Source organism: Capsicum annuum, chromosome 9 (assembly GCF_002878395.1).
Source record: "Capsicum annuum cultivar UCD-10X-F1 chromosome 9, UCD10Xv1.1, whole genome shotgun sequence".
Lineage (NCBI taxonomy): Eukaryota > Viridiplantae > Streptophyta > Magnoliopsida > Solanales > Solanaceae > Capsicum > Capsicum annuum.
Genome location: NC_061119.1, coordinates 154,918,712 through 154,936,945, shown reverse-complemented (window position 1 = coordinate 154,936,945; position 18,234 = coordinate 154,918,712). Strand labels below are relative to the sequence as shown.

At 32.4% G+C, this 18,234-nt stretch overlaps 1 protein-coding gene and 1 non-coding gene across 2 annotated transcripts; one reads left to right on the top strand and one right to left on the bottom strand.

Moving 5' to 3' along the window:
- The first annotated feature begins 639 nt into the window (after positions 1 to 639).
- Positions 640 to 2,638, top strand: LOC107856867. The gene is made up of 3 exons (XM_047396317.1): positions 640 to 732; positions 990 to 1,321; positions 2,230 to 2,638. Exons 1-3 carry the CDS (start codon positions 640 to 642, stop codon positions 2,636 to 2,638), a joined length of 834 nt encoding a protein of 277 aa, XP_047252273.1.
- A 627-nt stretch (positions 2,639 to 3,265) lies between these two features.
- On the bottom strand, positions 3,266 to 3,343 carry LOC124887563. The gene has a single exon (XR_007045331.1). It is a non-coding gene; the product is annotated as a small nucleolar RNA Z102/R77 (small nucleolar RNA).
- Positions 3,344 to 18,234: the final 14,891 nt, after the last annotated feature.

Below are 18,234 nucleotides of genomic sequence, written 5' to 3'. Positions count from 1 at the left end.
TTTAGATGCCTTATGTTTGAGTCTAACTGCACTAAAATACACGGGGTTTAAATCACCTTGCTTATACCCAAAGCCCTGAATTTTTATTGTAACATGCTCTCTTCAATATTGCTCCACTTCTCAATAATAGTGAGTGCATCATTCTATTTCAAGGCCATAATATTAGAGTATTGAGTTGATAAACTATGTTGTATCACTTGAAATGTATCTCTGAAGTAAACAACCCTCTCAAAATCACCCCTATAGTGTGTGTTATTCAGTAGTTTCAAGTACGATTTTAGCATCTTCAGATTTTGCCATACATTTCAAGTTATGCCTCATGGGCAACAGTTGATACTGCCTTAGTCTGTAATGATTTAGGATATGACCTATAAATTTTGCCCTAGAGGCAAGACTGAGACAGTTATGCCCCATGGGCAAAAGTTGACACTGCCATAGTCTGTAATGATTTGGCAAATGACCTATAATTCTTGCCCTAGAGGCAAGACTTTGACAGAGATGCCCCATGGAAAATAGTTGACTATGCCTTACTCTTTAATGATTTTATTTGTTGAAAATATATATTCTAAATTAAATTGTTACTAATCTTTTGTTGTTTCATTTTTCAGAAGGGTTGTGTTTGGAACGGATAAAAACGAAATGAGTATTGGAAGTATTGATAGAAATAACGAGTTACAAGTTATTAAACAAATATTAGAGGCTGAAATAGCTGAGCCATCCAAGATTAAGAGGGTATTCCAAAAAAAGAAGAGGATACTTGATGTCGAGACTACTCTCTTGATACACAATGCCTGAATGAGGTAAATGTCAAGTCGATCTTTATTGACAAACAAAATATGATGACGTGCATGTCAAACATTGCAATTATACACAACATCCAATTTAAGGTTATCAAATTAAGCATAACAAGATATTCACTGCGATGTTTGGACGGCAACTGTGTGTGGCGGTTTCATGCCTTGAAGATTCCCGATTCCTTGCTCTTTCAGGTTACTACATATGAAAAAGATCATAGTTGCTCGGTTGATTTCATAACGTCCGACCACAGGAATGCAACATCAAAGGTCATTTGTGACTACATACTAGAGCTCGTGCGTGACTTGAGTAATGTAATAACACCTAATTTCGTGGTAGATGAAATGAGAAGGAAATACAAAATCATCATATCCTATAACAAAGGATGGAGAGCGATACAACATGCCTATACGGTGATAAGAGGAACCGCGGAAAAGAACTACAACAGGTTGCTATCGTATCTTCACATGATGAAAGAAAACAACCTAGGTACTTACACAAACATAAAGAGGGACGATGAGAACAGGTACAAATGCTATACTGTTGAAATTGACAACTTTTTCCCAAGAGGCAACAGTTTATCCTTTATTTGCACTGATTAGATTATTAACATAGATGGAACTCTTGCCTCATGGGCAAGACTTGGTATAGAAAATTGTTGTAATTGAAAACTTTTGCCCAAGAGGCAACAATTTATCCTTTATTTGCACTAATTAGATTATTAACATAGATGGAACTCTTGCCTCATGGGAAAGACTTTGGTTTAGAAAATTATTAAAATTGAAAACTTTTGCCCAAGAGGCAACAGTTTATCCTTTATTTGCACTGATTAGATTTTTAACATAGATGGAACTCTTGCCTCATGGGCAAGACTTGGGTTTAGAAAATTGTTAAAATTGAAAACTTAAACTTTTGCCCAAGAGGCAACAGTTTATCCTTTATTTGCACTGATTAGATTATTAACATAGATGGAACTCTTGCCTCATGGGCAAGACTTGGGTTTAAAAAATTATTGAAATTGAAAAAATTTGCCCAAGAGGCAACAGTTTATCCTTTATTTGCACTGATTAGATTATTAACATAGATGAAACTCTTTCCTCATGGGCAAGACTTGGGTTTAGAAAATTATTGAAATTAAAAACATTTGCCCAAGAGACAACAATTTATTCTTTATTTGCATTGATTAGATTATTAACATACATGGAACTCCTGCCTCATGGGCAAGACTTGGTTTAGAAAATTTTTGTACAAATGCTATACTGTTGAAGTTGAAAACTTTTGTCCAAGAGGTAAAAGTTTATTCTTTAATTGCACTGATTAGATTATTAACATAGATGCAACTCTTGCCTCATGGGCAAGACTTAGTTTAGAAAATTATCTTTTATTATAAACATCAAATGCAAATTGTTACTAATATTCTTTTGCTCAACACAGGTTTCAATATACATTCTTTGCTTATGGCGCTTCAATCATTGGATGGGCCAAATATAGATCGGTAATAATGGTAGATGCAATATTTTTGAAGGCAAAATATCGTGGTGTCCTCATGATAGTAGTGTCAAAGGACGAAAATAACAACATATTTTCTTTGGCTTTTGGAATTGCAGACTCAGAAAATAACGAGTCTTATAACTGGTTCTTCAATCAGATAAGGCATACAATTGGGGTACGTGAACAATTGTCTATTCTATCAGATCGTCACCCGGCCATTGCAAATGCAATTACAAATTTCTATCCAGAGTATCAGAATGGGACATGCATCTATCACATGGAGAAGAATTTAAGAAAAAGATACTTCTCAGATGTGGTTCTATCACTCTTCTACAACGCAGCAACAACATAAAAACCAACTGAATTTTATACTTTCATAGATGAGATAGAAAAAATTGACAAAGTTGCTGCGGAGTACTTGAGAGAAAAAGAACCAAAAAGATAGGCTCGTTTATTTCATACCAACAGAAGATACAATATACTTATGACTAACAACGTGGAGTCCATGAATGCGGTATTGAGAAAAGCAAGGAGATTGTCAATACTGGGACTGATCGATTACATTCAGAACAAGTTACACAGTTGATTTTATGAAAGAAAAATGGAATCACAAGGCAACTTTCATGACATTACACGTTGGACGGAAGTGGAGGTGACTGACAAGATTCAAGTCGCATTGAAATTGAAATTAAGTAACTGAAATTGTATTTTGATAATAGGGAAATATACTGTTACTGGTTTTTTATCGCAAATTATGCATAGCTGGTTTACTGTTATTTGTGATTTAATGCTAGTTTTTTATTTCCTTGAGATTCGTGCGTAAAATATACGTTTTGTTGCTTCTGCTCATAGCTGCGTGATTGTTTGTGATTTGATGTTGTATGCTTGATTATAACTGTTTTTTGGTTGCCTTGAGATTCGTCCGCTATGTATGTTTGATTGCTTTGTATGGCTTTTTTTTCTTTTTTTTTCTTTTTTTCTATGATCAGCTAGAGCTAATACATGATAAAATGCTATCATATCAGCAATCACTTGTATGAAGTTCATCATATCATATTGCTTTGTATGGCTGATTCTACTCATATACTAGATGTTTCACTATCATAGTTGATTCTACTCCTAGATTAGATGCAATATCTATTTTATCACAGTTTATTTGTAGTTGATTCTCCTGCTCATATGTTGGAAGCATCACTATTGAATCACCTGATGTTCCTGAGCAAGGTTCTGTCTTTTTCATATAATACAGGGAATTTGACTTTGAAAGCTCATTTCTTGGATGACAGATCCTTCTCCCGCACTTTCCCTGACCAAGCCAAGCATCAAAACTCTAACTATCACCTATATTGGACCTTTTCTTCCATTTTGAAATAGAACCTTAATTATTACTCCTTATTATTGATCACTTATTATTTGATTTTTGATTAGTTCAATATTAGATTGTGATTTGATGTTACATGCTTGATTGTAGTTGTTTTTTGGTTGCCTCAAGATTCGCCCCTATGTATGGTTGATTGCTCTGTATGCCCGATTCTACTCTTATACTAGATGTTTCACTAGAAGTCGTCATTTATTTATTATTTTATTTACAGGTAGACCCTATTGATGCAACAAGATTTGTTGTAAGAGAAGAAGGAGTTGAATATATTATAGACCTGAAGAGCAAGACTTGTTAATACTTGGTATTTCAAACAGATGAGATACCATGCACCCATGCAATTACAGCGATAGAGAGTAGACATATGAACAAGTCTAGCTATTGTTCTCATTGGTTCTCAAGAAAGTCTTGGTTACAAACATACCAGGAAGAAATCCTACCAGTTGGAAGCACAACATCATGGATTGTCCTTGATAGCATAAAGGATCTGATCACAAACCCCCCAGATAAAGAGATTCTGCTTGGGAGAAGACAAATATTCAAATATCCTTGCAGAACAAAATCTTCAAGAAACAATTACAGATGTTCGAGATGCAAAAGGACCGGGCATAACAGATCAAATTATCACTATTCTCCTATCCTTCATCCATATGCAAGAAGATACAGAAAGAAAAATAAGAAAACATAATTAGTTTTACTTTTTAAAGTCGGATCAAAATAGTAGTTATAATAGGATTTTTTTATCCCTATTTTAGTTAGTAACAAGTACTTTTGACTTTTAATGACGAATATCTACTTATTTATATGAAGTTTTAACTTGTGGTAAAGTATTTAACTCAATTCCTTCTTATTGATTATTTATAAAAATTACTTAGCATGTTAAATTTTCTTATGTATTGATGTGTAAAAATATATCATATTAACAGGATTCGGGGAAGGACTATACCCCCAAGAGATATGATGTGAATAATTCCACGGGATACACTTTAAAATTTGCCTTGAAGGCAAGATGCAGAACAACTTGTGCCCCATGGGCAAAAGTTGACACTACCTTATTCTGGAATGATTCGGTAGATGATCTACAACACTTGCCCTAGAATAAAAACTTAAGCCCCAAAGAAATAAGTTATGCCCTATGGGCAAGAGTTGACACTAACTTAGCATGTAATAACTTGGCAGATGATCTGCAGCTCGTGCCCTAGAGGCAAAACTTAATACAAAAAACGAACAAGTTATGTCCCATGGCCAAACGTTAATACTAGATTAGTGTGTGATGATTTGGTGGATAATTTATAAGTCTTGCCCAAGAGGCAAGATTTTTAGACCCCAAAGGAACAAGTTATGACTCATGGGCAAAAGTTAACACTGGCTTATTCTGCAATGATTTGACAAATGATCTACAACACTTGCCCTAGAGGCTAGACTTAGACATCAAAACCTACAAAAACAAAAGCACGGGGGAGTATTCAATTGTGAGTAGAAAATAAGATGATACCAATCAACAAAACCAAGCATCTAACCAAATAAATAAAAGTGGAGAACCAACTACTAAGGAGGAGGAGATGGCCCTTAGATTACAAGGTCTAAATTGTTTCTTATTTTATGCCATTTAATCTATGACAAATGTGATTGAAAAGTTCACAATTAACAAAACATTCATATAGCAGTCGCACATAATTAATGATGGAAAAGGGCTAATTCATACCACATGGGCATGAATTGGCCCTGCCACATTGTTTACTAATTTATAAGATACTCAATAACTCTTGCCTCAGGGGCATGACTTACCACAAGGAAAGGCAAAAAATATTCTTTGATAATAAAACATAAATATACAAAGATACCAACAAATGAATAAGTAGCGATTCTACATTGTATATTTCATGTTATCGCATAAAAAATAGCCGATTCAATTTGAAAAGACTGTTTAAACTTTACATAATCGCATAAAAATAGCTAAAAATCCTTCATGCTCAGTGAGTTTCAATAACTACAAAACTAAAAATAGCTAAAAATCTTTCATGTGCAGTGAGTTTCAATAACTACAAAACTAAACTACTACTCTTGGTGCGTCCTCTTCCTCTTTTCCTTTCCAAATAATCTGCCAACTTTTTCTGTGGTGTTGTCTTTGATACCAGCTTCTAGTTTTCTCTTTCCATAATCCCACAACAAAGCTCCATACCTCATGTGAACATGGCCAATGTCAATCTCTTTAGGAATATCTCTACCATGAATGACATATTCAGCAAACGCACAAATAAATACTCCACAATCACTGTGATACAAAAGAAATATATTGTGTGAATATATGGAAAACAAAAAAAAAGAAGTTAAATGAACATTTAAAAAATGAATGCAATGAGATACCATTGAGTTTGCTGTGGAAGCTCATCAACCATTCTTATCGGCAAAGTGTCATTTTCAGATTTGGCAATGCCCTTATCAAGATAGAAATTGGCCTTTTTCAAAAAATACGGTATCAATGTTTGGTAAGGTAGCATCACTTTTTGAACAACTTTATCACCGCGCCTGATACGGTTGGAGTCGTATACATATATGCACCAATCAGTAAAGTCAAAAACTCTCAAAATTCAGTGTCCAAGTTTAGATTTTTCCCGTGGAACATAAATTGAAAATAACACATAGTCAACCTTGTTCCATGGTACATTTGCATCACAATAGAAGCCTCTGATTTACTCCTCAACCTCATGTTTCTCGGGGATGGCAAAAAAATCTTTTCCATTTTTCACAAAATCATGATAAAGAGCATCAATCTTGTTTCTAAATACAAAATCAGTTGTAGTAAACTTCACAACAATATTAGGTTCGTATTTTGCCTTCTTCCTCATGTAGTAAAATATTGTGTCCAAATGCTGCGACAAAATAAAAAGAACACTGAAAAAGAGCATTACAACACATTCATTACATAAAGAAGTAACTAAAGTAAGATAATCGCTAACAACTTTGAATTTAGCCAAGAATTGAATATATAGAAAAGTTTACAGCTTTACACCAAAGTTACAAAGTAGCAGCTAGATATTTAGCCAATCAACTACTGAAACAACAACGTTCAAATGGGTGGAGGCTGGATTTTCATCATCTTCAGTATATACACAACAAAGAGAATTTTCAAGAAATACAGTAGCTAATCTACATACCACTACTACTATGAATAGTTAATATTATTTTACAACTACCGATACATATCCAATTTAGGTCTACAAGAGAGATCTAAAAAAGATGTTTATGTAGTAATCTTATGCCTATATTGAGAAGTAGAGATCTTTGGCACAAGAAAAGTAACTACCTATTGCTTTCGATTTAATTTGATTTGATATTTTATTTTATATTAGTGTGACAAGAGCTAAAAACTGTTGATGCGCTAAATATTAATCCGAAATTAAAGATCCAAGAATAATTGCACCAATGATATCACAACTTATACATAACTAAATATGATTACTGCTGCCACTTAAATATAGTCCAGCATTAGTGACAATACTACTAATGATGATGATAACACAATATACTAGACGTAGCAAGGAATATAACTGAGAGGAGATAAGGTGAAGTCCAAAATCACGACTACTATGAATTTGATTTGATTTAATACTACTAATAATATAATAATAACAGACAGTGAAAAGATCAAGTGACAAGACTAGTGGTGAGGATCAAAAGTGAGCAAGTAGCTGCTACCAGTGCAAGTGGAAATACTAGTGGGATCATTGTAAGCATATGAGTAAGCTTTAGGGCGAGTAATCTTGAATATCCTTGAGTAAGCTGTTGGCTTGAAAATATAGATTATCTACTTGAAGAATGGAAGGAACAAAACAAAGGACAAGTCAAAAGCACATTACAAATATAGATAAGGAAAGCAAGTGATAATATCGTGCCATTCAAAGGTCGATCACAGGTTGCAAGTGAATAAAACCACTCCTTCGAATCCACAACACAAGAGCCAAACATTAAATGTTCAGGCAACACATCTTTTCCTTTAATGTATATATTTTTGGCACTTAAAATACATGAAAAATGAATACAATCAGAATATATGCGTTACCATAAGTACAAAAAGATAAAATGAAAAGCTTAAAGATAGTAAACCTACCATTTCAACGTATTCAATCCACACTCGATGAAAGCCCAAAAATCACTGTTCAAGATCGACAGATTATCAAATGCTTCAATGCCACAGATGAAAGGATGCTTCTGATAAAAAATGAATTGGAAAGCACCCGAATCAAAATCTGCCACATATGGAGATTTGGCCGACTGTCCTAGAAATTTTTGTCTAACTGATTTTTTAGGAGTTGCATCTTTTGCTTAAGATTTCATGGAAGATACCATGGAATTCAACTCGCAAGCAACATCACTAATAAATGCTTTGTTGCCCTTTTTCTTCCTAATGTACGTTCGCTTTTTCATTGGAGAGCCTTTAGGTTTCAGTGGAGAGACTTTACTTTTCATTGGAGAAACACGAGTACTTTCTTGTTCATCATGCTGAAAAACAGAGAAAGAATTAATATTTATAGAAAAACAACCACAAGGTAATAAATAAAATGAAAAGCTAGATCTTACATATATCTCAACAACATAAGTTGTTGAATCAACATTCACAAACTTGGTAGCTGCATCAACATCAGAAATCACGTCTGTCGTATCATTATTAATACCACCAAGCTCCTATTAAAAATCACAAAAACATTATAGAGAGTTAATTTATGCAAACAATCAGGTAAATTGAAATTTGAGACACTTACCGATCTTTCAGCTTAAGTATTTTTTACATCAAGAGATGTTGGCAAACTAGAAGAGGCTGCAAACACACTAGAAATAACATTGTTGATTATTGAATCAACATTGCCACAGTTCTTTGTTTCATCAATGTTGTCCTCATCAACTTTAGTACCACCAAAGTCCTATTGAACAACATAAATAAGTTATGCATCAGTTCTAACAAATAGACTAGTGGAACAATTATCATTTTTTCTTGGTGATAAGAAGTCGTTTGTCGTTGGAGATATGTTGCTCGCCCAAATGACTTTGTTAGGAAGTCTTGCCTCATCTTTTGAAGGTTTATTAAAAAGCAATTTGTTTTGCCGATATATTACTGTATACAATGGTTACTATTTATAGTTTGACATTAAGGCCACATTTATAAATATCACAACCTTTTTAAATTTATGATGATGTTGTAGAATTATGGTTTTTTGTTGGGCAGACTTATCATGACATATTGTTTTTTTCAAAATTTGATTTTCTGTCAAGCAGAATTTGGGTCGGCTTACCTACAGCTCAGAATAGGGAGAATATTTTGAGAACTCTTCTACCAAAGGAAAAGGTAGAAGATCTTCAGCTCCCGCATTCTTTTCCTATAAGGAAGAAGAATAAATAAGAGAACAAAAAGCATACGTAATAAAGCAGACAATCAAAATAAGGTAAAGTTGAAGAAGAATAATTAGGAGCTAGTCGCATGTACTACCAAATCTTTCTTCCTACAAACCTAGGTCATTGATTTGCTCAAAAGTTCCATTGTAACATCTAAAATTTGTAAACCATAAGTCCAAATAATTGAGAGGAATTCCTTTTGGGATTTTAGCTATTTTTCATCTACAACTAAGCTCGTTGAATATTTTTTGGAATCCGATCCTTATATTGTCAGTCTATTGTGTACTTGTTCTTTTGGGACCTAATGAGGATGAATAGAAAATTACTCTACCAATACACAGGTTTGGTTAAATGGTTGAAAATAGGTATATATTCTCCTTGTAGTATTCATAAGTATGTTGTGGAGCTCCAAGTGTTACTAGTATTTTTACTTGAATCTTTCCACCATCAACACATCAATAAGGAAGCTAATTTTACTGTATATGCTCTCCTCTAAACACAGTTATCAGGTAACTCAATTATAATACTTTTACTCAGCTCAACCTGAAGATACTAAAGGATACTCTAGATTACTTGTGTTTTACAAATACTCAATGGACTGACAATATAAGGACTGCATTACCTGATTCTTTTCTTGTCTCATTTCTTCCATGTTTAGATGCCCCAAACCAGTGGCTCTTTCTTCTGTGGCTTCTTCTTTCTCATTTGAATGACCTTTTGCATTCTTTCCTTCTTCAGCTCGTCGCTTCTTTTCCTATGAGGAGGAATAATGATTAAGAGAACAATAAAACATGTGTAATAAAGTAGACAACCAAAAAACATAAAGTTGAAAAAGAACAATTAGGAGCTAGACGCATGTATTACCAAATCTTTCTTACTAGGAACCTAGGTCATTGATTATTCCGACCATGAATTTTCTAATACTTCTCTCTTAGATCACGAGAGGATGTGAATTCAAGTGGAGTGAGTACACCTAGGATATATTTTAACCCGTCTCCATTTGGAGTATTCACTAATCTTTTAAAAGTGGATCACTTCTTAGGGAAATCCTCAAGAGATTTCGAGATAAGAGTGAGGGAAACAAAGGATTTCTAAGATTATCATCTTAAAGGCAGAGGCACGGATGTCGACGAATAGCTTATCATGACTATGGAAAATTAATGAGAGAGAAGCATCAGAGTCAAGAACTACACGATTTGTGAGGCCTTGGCTAAACCATGACCAAGACAATGAGTTAAATCACATCATCAGTTCTAATACATTTAAACCATACAATCATGTTATTGAAACTCACCAGACAACCACTAGTGAAGCTCTAGGGTCCTAGTCTTCATTTAATACTAACAACACAAGCAGTGCTAGTAGCTGTGAAAGCACCAGTAGTAGTGCTGTTAATAAGGTGGGCGTGGATACTGATCACTTGGATTACGAAATCTTGTAGGAGGACATAACTATTGTAGAACAGATCGAGAAGGTACACATGATATCTTTTACAAGTGATAATAGAATATAAGTATGATAGATTCTCCTTGACCAATTTAACGGATATTCATAAGACTAATAAGCAAGATTGTACAACCAATATAAGGTCACATAGACCAATTGATGAGTAAGCAATTTTCTTCACTAACTTTTGCACAGTGAATAGAATAATATTCAAAACTCCCATAAAAAAACATAGTTTATTACATCTAGTTAAAGTACCGTTAGATGCAATGTGACCCTCTTCACCACAATTACAGCTTGTTCCCCAACTCATACAAGAACATAAAAAGATAAGGCAAGGCAGGAAACTATTTACTTACAGATCTCTTTTCTGTAGAATCATCATATTGATCATCAACCATTGGATCACGACTTGATTCACCTTGGAGATTATCCGGTTGTTTATTGGATAAAATATCCCCATCCGCTTTAAGCTTTCCCAACAGTAATGTTTTGATTTCAGATAACTCGGAATTTAAAGATTTGTTCTCGTCAAGAATCATTTTAAACTTCTTTGAACATGTGCTTTGAAGTTTCTTCATACACAGTACATGAAAAATTACAAATAATCTATTTAACGGAAAATTTTATAAGAGGGATTAGACGAAAAGAACCGATATATACATCAAGTTTCTAATTTAACAAACTAATTCGCTTGTCTTCACTGTCGTTATTACTTGGCAGCTCATGCTCTAATGAGAATACCTCAACCGCACCTTTCTATTAACCAAAAAATAACAGAAATTACAATAAACACATACACTAATTATAAACAAATAAAAAATAAAAATAAAATAGGTGTACATACTTACCGAAGATTTTGACTTCTTTGACTTAAAGAACTTAACTACTGTTGTGTACTATGGAGTAGTACATGTCACATAATCCAACATCAAAGGATATTTTTCTTTAGAGACTATTTGAACATTTTTTTCTCTGTATTTGGGAAAAATATCCCATGTCGATACCATACATGCATATGGAAAACCAACAAGTTGGTATGATGATCCGACAGTAGTTTTTGTTGGTTTCAGTGAGCTTTTCAATGAACTTATAGTTTCATCAAAAGACAGTTCACCCTATCCATACTCCCTACATAAATCTGCATCCTCCAAGATCATAATAAGATTTTCATAAATAACCTTGGTGAGCCTCCTCCCCAACAACACGCGTCCTAGAATATATATCTCAGCTAGCTTGACAACGTCTAAATTGTTTTGGACTTCACTTTTTCTTGTTTCCATAAAATTGTTCAAGTCCCCCATTTTCAATTTATTAGCAACATCAAAGTAAGTATTCAACAAACGACTACCACCTTCTTTTTTCCTAATTGATAATAATGCACTACTTGAACTTTTAGTGAACAACCCAGTAACAAGAACAAATACATCAAGTGTAAACTCAATGTAACTTTCCTTGACATAAAACGCCATCAAATTCTTCTTGTTACATTTTACTTCCAATAAAAGCATGCAATGTAAAAGATTACCCGATGAATTTAGATTACCTAATTTCATCAAATTTCCAAAAATCCAAAAAGCTCGTTATCGTTGTATGATAATTTGAATCCCCTCTCCAACAGAGGTCTGACTTGAACCAATTATTAGGATCAATAAAGTACTCGACATGATTTGTCTTGCTAGACATGATTACCAAAATCTGTAGAGTTATAAAGATAAAAACAACTATCAAATTAAAAATTAACAAAAAAACAAGAATCAAGTTGCAAAATAAAACTTATTGGATAAAAAAAATTGATCCAATGGCTACACAAAACACCAAAAATCCAAATCTAAACAACCTACTAACTGGAAAATAGTGAGATCAGTGAGTAGAGAAACCACTCAAAATGCATTTTCATCAAGGTGATGAGATAGAAAAAAAATAGAGTTTATAGAATGTGATTCACGGAAGAGAAAAGTGGTTTTTAGCTCAAAAAAATGCTAGGTAACAAATACTTCAATGCATGGAATAAGATTAAGATAAAATGATATAAATTACCTAAATTGCAGAGATGAATGACAAAATCAAAAACCCTAAGGTTAGAATGCAATTACACCAAAAGGGAAGAGAGAAATTCGAAGCCCAAGCTTTGAGATGAACTTTTTTTGTAGCTTTATAAAATTTCTCATCACCTGAGCTTATTGCAATGGGTAAATATCAAAAGCCCTAAAGTTAGAATGCAATTTCACCAAAGAGAAGAGAGAAATCCGAAGCTTAAGCTTTGAGATGAACTTTTTTGTTGCTTTATGAAATACAAATTTCTCTTTCACCTGAGCTTATTGCAATGAGTAGATATATTTTTTAACTTTATTTGTTTTGGTAATAAATGTACTATCTTAATCCGAGGCTTCCGAGCTTTCAAATGAAATTTGTTGTAGCCTTGATATAAATTTATCCATAAATGTGTTTTTAACTTTCTTTTGGATACAAAAATATATTTTTAACTTAACTTGGTGCAAAAATTATGTTATATAAAAAATAATTTATTATTAATAAAATAATATATTTTAAATTGTGCCTCATGGGAAAATGTTAACATTATTAATTTTTATCAAATTAGCTAATGTTCTGCAAGAGGCAAACTTAGACCCAACAAAATAAGTTATGTCACGCGGGTAAAAGTAGACATTATTAATTTGTATTGACATATTTTACAATGTTTAACTTACGATGTCTAATTTTATAATGTCCTAACATAGAGTCCATCCATATAAAAGTTGTGCCCTATGGGTAAGAGTGAACTTTGCCTTGTCTGTAATGATTTGATGAATGATCTATAACTCTTGCCCTAGAGGCAAGACTTTTAAATCACAAAAGAACAAGTTGTGCCACATGGGCAAGAGTTGAATTTGCCTTAAGTCTGTAATGATTTGATGAATAATCTATAACTCTTGCCCTAGAGGCAAGACTTTTAAATCAGAAAAGAACAAGTTGTGCCCCATAGAAAAGAGTTGACATTGCCTTAAGTCTGTAATGATTTGACGAATGATCTATAACTCTTGCCCTAGAGGTAAAACTTTTAAATCACAAAAGAAAAAGTTGTGCCCTATGGGCAAGGTTTGAATTTGCCTAGGTCTGTAATAATTCGACAGATGATTTAAAACTCTTGCCCTAGAGGCAAGACTTTTAAATCACAAAAGAACAAGTTGTGCCCCATGGGCAAGAGTTGACTTTGCCTTAAGTCTGTAATGATTTGACGAATGATCTATAACTCTTGACCTAGAGGCAAGAATTTTAAATAAAAAAAAAATAAGTTGTGCCCCATGGGCAAGATTTGTCACTAGCATAGCTTGTTTTGATTTGGCAGATGATATATAATTCCTACCCTAAAGGCAAGACATTAGTTCGAGGACTTCAAAAGGCATATTATACAATTCTCGACTTAGAAGCATATTGATTTGGCAGATGATATATAATTCCTGCCATTAAGGCAAGACATTAGCTCGAGGACTTCAAAAGACACATTATACAATTCTCGTCTTAGACGCATAATGTGCAGTAATTGTTGACTTAGATATAAAACATAACATAAGGATTATAAAAACTAACAAATACTTAAATGGGCAATGATTTATTCTATTTCACAAATTCTAACTTATCGAGTATTATATAACTATTGCCTTTGGGGGAAATGTAGTTCAAAATTTTCAAAAAATTAATGTATGTGAAACAATTCACACCATTTCACTATGTTTAACTAATGAGATACTCTAACGTAAGTTGATAACTCAAAAAAGAGTATATCATGACCTTTATATAACTTGACAAAAATAAACTCATAAGTAAAAAAGATCAAGACCAAAAATTTGATATTAAAGTCGAAAGAGCAAGTAGTAAACTAATAAGAAAAATAAAACAAGAAAAAATAATGCAACAATTTACAAAAGGATAAGCAGAAATCGTGGAAAATTAGTTGAAAGTAAACACCATCAATTACAACTTGAGTGACTATCTTTAAATGTAAAAAAAAAATAAAAGACAAATTTAAATCCTCTTAAGAAGTTTCCACGTCTTCAGCCGTACAAAATTCTTCTTTTATAGAAATATGATTAGAAACATCGGGTGGCGTTGGATTTATTAGAGTAAAACTAGGACCATAAACTTCATCTGATACTTTGCACTACTTTCTTTTCCTAGAAACCAAGTCATCAGGAGGTGTTAAAAGATCAATTTCCCCGGTTTGATGCTTCGCACAAATTTTGGAACAAGTTTCAAACTTGACTTCATCTTCAAGAATAGACACATTTTGTTCCTGAATTTCATTCACCCCCTTGAAATTTGCAATGCCCACTTCTTGGCAGTCACATGGTTTATGTAATCCCTGAATAAGCTCCACAATAGAAACACACTTGGATTCTAAAGACTATATAAAAAAAAATTAATAATGTCAACAAAACAATCAACACAATTATTGATATAATGATGTTGTTTCTATTGAATAATAAATCGAATGCGAAAATTACCGTAATACGACTCATAATCACATCTAAAGAAGTATCAAGATGAGTCTTAATAGAAGATATCACTCTTTGCATGAAAATTACAAAAAAAGAAAAGAAAAGAAAGATTACTAAAGTAAGTTACAAACTCAACATTCTAAGTTACAAACTCAACATTCAATAATGATTTAACAGTAAAATAATAAATTCTCATGGTTTTGATATCTATTGAATCATCATGGATCAATTCACCAAATCTGTCTATTTTTTTATATTTAGATTTGTTACACTGTAGAGAGATTGGCACATATCTATATTTGAGAGGTGGTTCACCTCTCGAATAATGTAATGTAAGAACCTATACCATGTTACAATAATGTATGTGTATAGAAAGAATGTCCTGATTGTACAAACAAATTTTGCATGATATGCCTTTTTCATCTGTGAAACTAAGGAAGTAACCTGCTTGCTACAGTACATACATAAGTAAGATGACCTTATAGTATAGTTTACTGATGATATATATGCTTATATTATTTTATTAATATCCAGGCATCAAAATCAAGTAACCAGGAAGAAGGGTGGGTGGTGTACCGTGTGTTCAAGAAAAAGAATTACCATAAGGCTCTTGATAGTCCTCAGAACTCATCAGCAACACTCTTCAGAAGTACAATTATTCAGAAACCAAACAATGGTGGTGTTCTTGATCAAATACTAATGTACATGGGAAGGTCGTTATGCAAACAACAAGACTTTGAAAACAAACACAACAAAAACCTCTATTCCACATGAAATGCACCGTTCTTGATCTTCCACATGTTGTTGCAAACATGCTATAGACTAAAAATTTAAGCTTTGTAGAAGGGGGTATGTTACAGTCTATTCCCCATGCTGATGCTATTTTGGTTAAGGTATGCACAAAGTTTTATTCTTAACATGTCCTTCAAAGTTCTATTTTGCTTTATGCTAAAGGTACTCAAAATAAAAAAAATAAATACTTGAAAAAGCTAGCATGATTCAACATCTACTATATAGAAATAAAATACGATTTTGATCTTATATATATAGTGTAATTTTCTAATTAACTCTTTCAGCGCTAAGTATTTCTAGTTTGTATAGTAAAGGCTACAGGTCACTGATTATGATGTTTGAGAAAATATGACTTTTAGCAGCTAGTTAAGCATAATTGGAGCGACGAAGATTGTGTGAAGATACTAAAGAGATTCAAAGAAGCTAGCACGTATAAAGAGGAAGGAAAAAAAGGAAAAGTCCTTATCATTGACATGGTATTGAATAGAGATGAAGATGAAATAGACATGACTGAATTGAAGATGAAGCAGTTGCGATGGGATAACAAATCAAAACAACAATCTGCATTTCAACAACAACAAAAGATCCAGTGTAATCCCACAAGTGCGAAAATCAAAACAAAAATGTGCATTTCATCAAAAGTAATTGAACCATCATATGAGAGGCAAAATAAAGATATCCACATTGCAAAGGCCTATTACAAGACCTTCAACTTGGCACAATAGAAATTACATAGTACTAGTAGAAATTATCAAAGATCTCAAATCTAGTAGTACAAAACTTTTTTGGTTCAATTGGCGAGAGGGTATTACAAGATGAAAAATCGAACTCTCACCAGCTAGGTGAAAGTTTTGCCAACCAACCAACTGAGCTGCTAGGTTTCCTGCTAGCACAAAATTTAGGTAAACCAACTAAGCTACTGAGATTTTCCAATAGAACAAAGTTCAAATAATCAATCAACCGAGCTACTAAGATTTTTAGTTACATAAAACTTCTAATTTCAATCAAGATTTACTTTTTCTGTAAAATCAAGAATGTGGGATTACTCAAAATTCACTTAGTAACACACAACTAACAAAATTGAAACTTCTTAACTATACAACCACCAATCTAACAAATCCCTAAACTTAACTCCCAAAAATACAACACGTTTGTATTCTGAGTTAAAAACTTAAACGTAAACAACATAAAGAGATTTAAATACCTAATTAAAAAATAACACACCAAAAAAAGATAAAATACATGTAAATTACAAACTTAATTTAATAGCAACTTACATCAACAATGATGTCAATTAAATTTGAAGGTAAAAGTCCCAAAGAGTTAGAAGCAACATTTACCGAGGGGCGCTCTATTTCTTCGTCAAAAGCAACATCCATTTTTTTGTTAATGGAGTTTAAATTTTGAGAGAAATAGAATGAAAGGGAAGAGGAGCAAAGAGAAAGGGTTCTGAGAAATGAGGAAAAAAATTTAACGAGAAGGAATAATTGATATTCTGGAAAGAAAAAAAGATATTTAAAAAAATCTAAATGAAGGTTAAAGATAAATAAATTTTAAAAAAGAGAAAAAAAATGAAGAAATAGATAATGGTTGTAAAAAAAAAGGAAAAGAGAAAAAAAAAAGTTGAGACAAATAAATTTAAACATGAAAAATAAAGTTAAAGAAAAAATAAAAATTAAAAATAATAAAAATCACAATAATAAATTTAAAGGAAAAAAAAGAGTGAAAAAAGTAAAATAACAAAAGTAAAGGAAAAATTTAAAAGTGAAAATAATAAAAAATAAAATTTGAGAAATAAATGAGTATGGAAAGGTTAAAAGTATATTTGAGGTGTGGAGGAGCAAAATGATACTTTTAGTATATTAAAAAGTAGGGAAGGCTATTTTTCAAAGACATTCTTATTTAGGGTCAAATATCTAAAGCCACCCATATTTGGATCTATGACATGCAATTTCCTGAAGGGAAGAGGAGCAAAGAGAAAGGGTTCTGAGAAATGAGGAAAAAAGTTTAACGAGAAGGAATAATTGATATTCTGGAAAGAAAAGGAGATATTTACAAAATTCTAAATGAATGTTAAAGATAAATAAATTTAAAAAAAGGAAAAAAAAATGAAGAAATAGATAATGGTTGGAAAAAAAAGGAAAAGAGAAAAAATAAAAGTTGAGACAAATAAATTAAAACATGAAAAATAAAGTTAAAGGAAAAATAAAAATTGAAAATAATAAAAATCACAATAATAAATTTAAAGAAAAAAAAAGAGTGAAAAAAGTAAAGGAAAAATTTAAAAGTGAGAATAATAAAAAATAAAATTTGAGAAATAAATGAGTATGGAAAGGTTAAAAGTATATTTGAGGTGTGGAGGGGCAAAATGGTACTTTTAGTATATTAAAAAGTAAGGAAGACTATTCTTCAAAGACATTCTTATTTAGGATCAAATATCTA